Source organism: Mastomys coucha, unplaced genomic scaffold, assembly GCF_008632895.1.
Source record: "Mastomys coucha isolate ucsf_1 unplaced genomic scaffold, UCSF_Mcou_1 pScaffold21, whole genome shotgun sequence".
Lineage (NCBI taxonomy): Eukaryota > Metazoa > Chordata > Mammalia > Rodentia > Muridae > Mastomys > Mastomys coucha.
The window spans coordinates 17,319,097-17,327,232 of NW_022196904.1; the positions used below are offsets into that span (position 1 = coordinate 17,319,097).

Here is an 8,136-nt window from a genome sequence, read left to right on the forward strand (position 1 = left end):
TTGTGTAGAGGAAGGCCTCTGATTTGCTTGAGTTAATTTTATATCCAGCTACTTTGCTGAAGTTATTTTATCAGGTTTAGCAAGTCTCTGGTGGAATTTTTGAGGTCACTTAAGTATACTATCATATCATCAGCAAATAGTGATAATTTGACTTCTTCCTTTCCAATTCATATCCCTTTGATCTCCTTTTGTTGTCTAATTGCTCTGGCTAGGACTTCAAGTACAATATTGAATAGGTAGAGAGAGAGTGGGCAGACTTGTCTAGTCCCTGATTTTAGTGGGATTGCTTCAAGTTTCTCTCCATTTAGTTTGATGTTGGCTACTGGTTTTCTGTATATTGCTTTTACTATGTTTAAGTATGGGCCTTGAATTCCTGATCTTTCCAAGATATTTATCATGAAGGGATGTTGGATTTTGTCAAATTCAGCCTATTTTCTTATACACCCAGGACTAATTGTCTAGGGTGGCACTGCCCACAGTGCTATGGTCCCTCACACATCAATCACTAACCCCCCAAAATGCCCTTCAGATGTGTCTAGAGGACAATTTGATTACGGCATTTTCTCAATTAAGGGTCCTCCTACCCAGAGTCTAGCTTTATCAATTTGACCAGAAAAAGAAAATACAAAAACAGAGACAGCAGGTAGGTGTGCCCATGCTCGGTGAACTGTAATGAAGCAAAGTCTTGTATTTGATGCTTCCTAGGATCCCTGTAGACAAGAGGTTCTCAACCTGTGGGTTGTGACCCTTTGGGGGTCAAATGACCCATTCACAGGGGTCATACATCAGATATCCTGCATATCAGATAGTTACATTATGGTTTATAACAATAGTAACATCACAGCTATGAGTAACAATGAAAATAATTTTGTGGTTGGGGGTCACTACAACATGAACTATAAAAGGGTCACAGCACTAGGAAAGGTGAGAACTACTACTCTGGAGAGAGCTCTCCAAAACAGGATTGGTTAATGTCCCATTCCTGGGAGCTCTCGCACATTGTGGGGTGCTGTAAAATTAAAGGCAAATAGAGCAGAGGGGAGTGGCTTAGTAAGTAGAATTCCTGTCTGGCATGCAGTAAAGCAGACTTCAACCACCAGGATCAGGTAAACTATATGTGAGGGCACAAGCCTATAATCCTAGCACTTGGGAAGTGCTGACAGGTGGACCTGAAGTCCAGTCAGTAGCTTCTTGTGAAAAGGAAAATAAAAAATTTAGCAGGAACTTGCCCACGTAAGCCTGGGATTGAAATAGTTAAATTTGAGACCAGTACTGAAAACCACAGGAGCCAGGCCTGTAAGAAGAAGGTTGGGCCAGGGAAAAGCTGTTAGGGGAGCCCAGACCAGGGGAGTGCAAATCTCAGAGATAAGACAAGGAGGTGCCCGGAGCCGAGGTGCCTGAGACATGCCTGGCCAGACATTGAGTGATAGACCCTGGGCCATCTGATTTTCTTAGGTATTAGCTAAGGTCAATTAGGAACCTTGAATAAGCATTCCTTTTTCACTCCCCATTTTGGAATTCTCAATTCTGATCTGCAAGAACTACATTTAAAATAGCCAATCATGTATAGCCACACCAATTCCTTTGTCTCCTCAGACCTTTTTCCTATAAAAAGCCCCTAACCTCTGGGTCTCGTGGTCGATTCCTGGTCTCCTGTGTGAGATTGGGGGTCGAACCAGAGCTCTGAAATAAAAATGCCTCATGTTTTTTACATCAAGATGGCCTGTCGTGTTCTTTGGGTGCATGTCTCCCAGGTCTTGAGCGGGAACTCCCTATGGGGTCTTTCACTTGCAGAAGATCTGTTACCTAGCCTGTAACTCCAGCTCTCATGAGCTAGTGCCCTCTGCTGGCTGCTGTGGGTACCTGAATGCACATGAGCACAAAAACCTTTAAGAGTGTTAAAAAGCTGTTCAGCATCATCCTCAGCTACATCGTGAGTTTGAGACCAGCTTAGGGTAAATTAGAGCCCATTTCAGAAAAGGAAAACTTAACTGACAGGAGTGTTCGCACAGGGCTGCAGTCCCAGCACTTGAATGACAGAGGGAGGAGTTTCACACAGCATAAGCTACATGAGACTCTGTCTCAGAAACAAACTGTATACAAAGAGCTATAGCTTTGAGAGCTGGCTAGATGGGTAAACAGAAGAGTGTTATTGGTTAAATGTGATTAATAATTAAATGAAAAATTAAATATGACTATTCTCTCTTTCTCTCTCTCCCCCCCACTCCCACTTCTGCAGGTTTAAGAGTGCAGAGATAGTGTCTGGCCTGAAATATCTCTGGATTCTCATTGCAGGCAATAAGAACTTAAAGTACCTCAACCTAGGGAACACTCCCATGAAGGATGATGACATGAAGTCAGCCTGTAAGTCACTGAAACATCCAAGGTGTTCTCTGGAGACTCTAAGGTGAGTGTGAATTTTTTTTTTTTTTTTTTTTTTTTTTACTTTAAAACTTGAAATAATTTCCAGGAAGTTGCAAAACTATAGCAACTTGTGGGTGGTGAACTGTGGGTTAAAAAGCCAAGTGAGCTTTGCCCCAGGGCTTGGCTCTCAGTGGAGGTGAGAGAGTTTTGACTACACTTACCCCATGCTGGTGCAGGGCATCAGGCTATGTGAAGCCGCTGGACACTGTGCTGGGGGTTGGGGACACAGTCTGAAGTCCCTGGGATTGAAGGAGCCAGCTGGGGTGGGGGTGGGTGTCCCCAGGCCTTCACAGAGGTACTCAGACTCTTGGGTACCCAGATGCTGCTGGGAGCTATGGAGGAGCTGAGAGCAGAGTGGGCGCCGCAGGTTGGATCTAGCCAGGGCTGAAGGGGGAAAGAGGGGAGAGATCAGGCTGGGTCCGGTGGGGAAAGTCCTTGGCTTGCTCTGCAGGGGCTTGGCTTGGTGGAGGCCTTGGCTGGGAAGGCCTACTCCACTGCTCCCCACAGTGGATCCCCATGAAGAGAGACAGTCCATGGTTTTCATTTCAGGCATTTATTGTCATGGAGAGTGGCGATGAGTAAAAACTGTATGCCTGAGGTTAAATACCTTTTGCAGGGAGGAAATACCTTTGTCTGGGAAGGGAGGTTCATTGTCTCAGCCCTTTAGGTGCCTCATTAAAATGGAGATGTGTCTTGAGGCTACATGATCTGTGGTCAGGCCTCTACCTGTGGAGGGGCTTGGGGCATTGCCCTTTTGTGACTGATGGCTACAGAGTTATTATGCAGAGCTGTGGCCTTGTGTCAGGATCTTGGTGTCTAGAAGCATGGCAAAATGCCTACTGTCCCTTGCAGGGTTGTCCCCTGCGGGGTCACCTCAGTGTTTCAAACCTAGCTCAACCAGAAACCAGGCTACCTTTCATGGTCCCACAGTGAACCCTATGGGGGTCGCATACCAGATATCCTGCATCTTGGATACTTTCATTATGATTCATAACAGTAGAACATTTACAGTTATGAAGTAGCGATGAAACAACTTTGGTTGGGTATGACCACATCATGAGGAACTGTGTTAAAGGGCCGACCTGCTTTGTCTAACAAGATATCCTGTTCTCAGAAAAAGTGGTGGAGGGTGGAAAAGTCGTAGGGTTAGAAGAGCTCAGCTGGTAAAGGGCTCATAGAGCACACAAGAGCTGCAGGGTTCAGTCCCCATAGGTGCACAAACCCAAGCATAGTGCTCAAAGCTGTAATCCCAGTGCCAGAGGTGGATGCAGGAGGAGTGGATTGGCCTCAGCTATTTAGCAATTTGGAGGGTAACCTGGGCTAACAAAGGCCTTGTCTAAAAAAGGTCAATGGTAACTTTAGGCATTTTTTAAATGGTTATGTCACACGGTGAATTTTCTCGATAAGAACCGACTCAGGCCATTTTGTGAAGTGTTTCCTATCAAGACATGTTAAGGACTTGACACTTTGTTTTTTAAATTAGACTTTATTTTGTGTGCACATTTAGCATGTGTGTGGTCAGAGAGCAACTCTACTCTCCTTGTACTGTATGGGTCCTGGATCATACTCAGGTTGTCGGTATGGTCAGTGAGCACCTTTATCCACTGAGAACTCACCAGCCCTGTGCTTTTTTTCACATTTAGGAAATATAGATGGTGTATTTCATCTATAGGGTGTGTGTGTGGTGTGCTGGTTGACAGTGTTGACATGCTACTATAAGGAAGAGAAAAAGAAGTAAAACTATTTGTGTAAACTCTTCCAGTTCCTAAGGAGCTAAGTGGAGAGAGGGTTACCCAAGAGGGATGAGAAGATAACCTTGTGCTGCCTCTCTCCAGGCTGGATTCCTGTGAGTTAACCCTCACTGGTTATGAGATGATCGCCACACTCCTCCTTTCAACCACCAGCCTAAAGTGTCTCAGCCTGGCCAAAAACAAGGTGGGAGTGAAGAGCATGATATCCCTCAGGAATGCCTTGAGTAGCTCAGCGTGTCCACTGCAGAGGCTGATGTGAGTCTCCCCTCCTCTTGCCCCATGACTCTGTTGCATCTGAGATGGGTGGGACTGGCGAGTGTTTCTCCAGAATGAGGATGGTAGTAGCTATGGCCTCATGGGAATGCCCTGGTGTTGGGACATACTAGAAACCCCATTCATTCAATCATGGCAGCCCTTCTGTTGAAAGGGAGTCTCATGGATGTCAGCCAAAGGCCTCTGTCCTAACAAAGTTCTTTTCGAGTATGACACATATATGATCAAGTGGGTTCACACTTGACTCCACTATTATAGTTACCTACTCATTCAGTGACCAATGACTTCCTTCTTGTTTGCTCAAGCCCAAAGTGGAGCATATACATGGTGGGCACAGGTATATAACTATAATGCCCAATAGGGTACAGTTGTCTATGTCTAGCACCCAGGAGGCTAAAAGAGAAAGATCATAGCAAGTCTGAAGTCAGCCTGAGCTACACAATGAGATCTTTTCTCCTTTCTCTGTCTCTCCCTGCCTTTCCTATTCCTCCCTTGCTCTCTCTCCTCCCTCCTCCTTCCCTCCTCCCTTCCCCTCCCTCCTCCCTTCTCCTTTCTCTTCCCTCCCCCCTCTCTCTCACACACAACACAAACCAGGAAGAAGTGCTGGGAGGTGGCTCTGTTGGTGAAGAACACCTGTGCAAGCATGAGGACCAGAGTTCAGATCACCAGAATCCCTGTAAATGCTAGATGGGCTTAGTGGGATACATACAGCGCTAAGCAGGAAGACAGGATCCCCAGAGCAATCGGGCTTGTCAGACTAGACACACTGAAGAGCTTTGGGTTCAGTCAGAGACCCTGCCTCGATAAAAAGACAGAGATTGATCAAGGAAGACACCCAATGTCAACCTCAGGCCTCAAGCATGTATGCAGAGACATTTGCACCTGCACATACATGTGCAGACACACAAATATACATACATGCATGCACTACACATGCCAATAAGAGGAGGAAGGCCCTAATAGAGGGATCATCTGAATGCCAGATAACTCTGACCTGGGGAGACAAAGGAGCCAACAGAGGAGAGGCATGTATAAGGATGTTGTTTTATAGACATGCTTCTACATGGAAACTTGGAGCAGTTGTTACTGGTCCACTTGTCTTGTATATAGAGAGGAGAGTAAAGAGGTAATTGTAGAAAAACCATCATTTAAATTAAAATGAGATTTACCAGCTCTCATCAGTGCCTGCCTGCCTTCTCCAAACATGTATGGAGTGGCCACTGTCTTTAGTCTCACTGGTAAGCCAGGAGGCAGTTTTAGGCTAAGTTACTCATTCATGGATGAACTATTAACAATGGGCAAAACAGAAAATCTGATCTATGGTCACCACTCAGAGCTGTGTGCTGGCACCTGTCACAGCTCTAGCTTATTAAAAGTCGTGGAATCAAATAGTACAAATCACCCTTTAAAGGCCAGAGGCAAGGCTCTGACTCAACAGCAGTTGCCACTGGATTTGTTTCAAGGTGCCCATATTAGATGGCTCCCAACCTCCTGTCACTCCAGCTTCAAGGGCTCTAGCGCCCTCCTGTGGCCTCTGCAGGTACCGCACCTGCGTACACATACATAAATAAAAATCTTAAAGGCCAGAAACAGAAGAAATGATAATAATGTCAACGTGGTTGCTGGACATTGGTCCAATTCATCTGGTTTCTTTATTCACCAGAAGAGATCCACCATTAGTGATACTGAATAACAGGTACACATAACAGGCCATCCTATGAATTCCAGGTTTGTTGGGGTGGCTAGTTTGGCTACAGCCTTATGAGAAGGGCTCTATAAAGCTTTTGTTTTCTAGTCTGGCAGGTTTCCTTTTAACATCTAAGTATGAGGTAATCAGATTTCACATTGGCAAATATGTTGATTATGTCAAATATGTAATCAAATAGTTTACATAGTCAATCTATTGTCACACATAGAGGAATTTCCTCCCAAAGATTCATAGTGGTGGTCAGTGAGATGGACAGGAACAAAGAATTCGTAGGCCAGTGAGATGACTCAGCAGATAAAGATGCCTACTGCTGAGGGAAGTTTAAAGGAATGTTTGTGCGTGTGTATGTGTACATACTAAGATCTACTGTATTTTGTGAGCATCTGCATATTAGTGCAGTACCTGGGAAGGACAGAAGAGGGCATCAGATCTCTAGGAGCTGGAGTTACAAGTAGCTGTGAGCCATGCAGTTTAGGCTCTGGGGACTGAACTCAGCCCTTTGGAAGAACAGCAGGCTTTCATAACCATTGAGCTATCCGTCCAGACCCTGTACGTGCACATCTGGTATGTTCAACATGACACTCGTGCATAGATATTCTCCTTTTTCTCACCCTTATGCCCACCCACTATCTCCTTTTATTCTCTGGACACATTCATTTCTATTTTCCTGATGTTTATACATACACAATTGTATGTACACATAAAATCATGGGCTGGCTGGTGGGATCAGCACCAGGCCTTGACGATCTTAGCTTAGTTCTTGAACCTACATGGTGAAACAATTGGGTGTACATGTGTATGTACACACGCACTCACACTGTGCCCTCATGCATGCATATAATACATAAAATGCACTTTAAAAAAGTGTGAGGCTGGAGAGATGGCTCAGCAGTTGTGTGAATACTTGTTGTTTGAGTTTCAAATATCCACACTGGGCATCTCACAATCACCTGTAACTCCGGCTCCAAAGAATCTGATGCTCCCTTCTGGCGTCCTTAAGCAACTGCATAACACACACATAGATACATACAGACACACACAAATACACATAAACAAACATTTTTAAATAATTAAAAACATTAAGTTTAGGAACCACAAATGAAATCAACTTGATTCACTTAATAAGCTTGTTTTCTTGTTGCCTCCATTTCTCTACAAATGGCAACTTCATTCTTGTGATGGCTGGAAAAATATTCCATTAACTACATATACATTTTCCATATCAATTCTTCTGTTGCTCGACACTTTGGTTGGTTTCATAGTTTAGCTCTTGTGAGTAGTAGCATAATAAATGTTGGAATGTGAGTTTGGAGGAGGGAAACTTAAGAATGAACCTCATTAGCTGGGCAGTGGTGGCGCACACCCTTAATCCCAGCACTTGGGAGGCAAAGGCAGGTGGATTTCTGAGTTCAAGGCCAGCCTGGTCTACAGAGTGAGTTCCAGGACAGCCAGGGCTACACAGAGAAACCCTGTCTCAAAAAAATCAAAAAAAAAGAAAAAAAAAAGAATGAACTTCATTGTTTTCTCTGTTGGGGGTGTGGGGCTCTCCGTGCAGACTGGACAGCTGTGATCTCTCACCTGTCAGCTGCCACATTCTGGCCTCAGCCCTTTTCAGCAACCAGAACTTGACTCACCTGAGCCTGTCAAACAACAGCCTGGGGACTGAAGAAGTGCAACAGCTGTGTCAGTTCATAAAGAATCCAGAATGTGCTCTCCAGCGGCTGATGTGAGTCTGGTTAGTTTCTTTGGGTGGCCATCACAGCTTTCAGAGTAATAGATTTTGTGTTCTATCAGGGAAAGATGCGGGTGGGGGGCTGGAGTGTGGGAGGTAGTGTGATGGTGCATAGGAGCAGCTTCCTTCAGTGAACTGGATCCTTTTCTATTGCTGTGATGCAACACCCTGACAGAAAGTTTAAAGAAGATAGGGGATTGTGGTTTATTTTAGCTCAGGGTTCCAGAGAGCGAGATTCCAGCTGCATG

At 44.9% G+C, this 8,136-nt stretch overlaps 1 protein-coding gene across 1 annotated transcript in view; it reads left to right on the plus strand.

Moving 5' to 3' along the window:
• Positions 1–8,136, plus strand: part of LOC116100302 (NACHT, LRR and PYD domains-containing protein 5-like) — a 36,117-nt gene that overhangs the window by 16,250 nt on the left and 11,731 nt on the right. Inside the window, exons 7-9 of the mRNA XM_031384123.1 lie at positions 2,240–2,407; positions 4,260–4,430; positions 7,712–7,882. Coding sequence (XP_031239983.1) covers positions 2,240–2,407; positions 4,260–4,430; positions 7,712–7,882 — 510 coding nt within the window. The remainder of the gene's footprint in view (positions 1–2,239; positions 2,408–4,259; positions 4,431–7,711; positions 7,883–8,136) is intronic.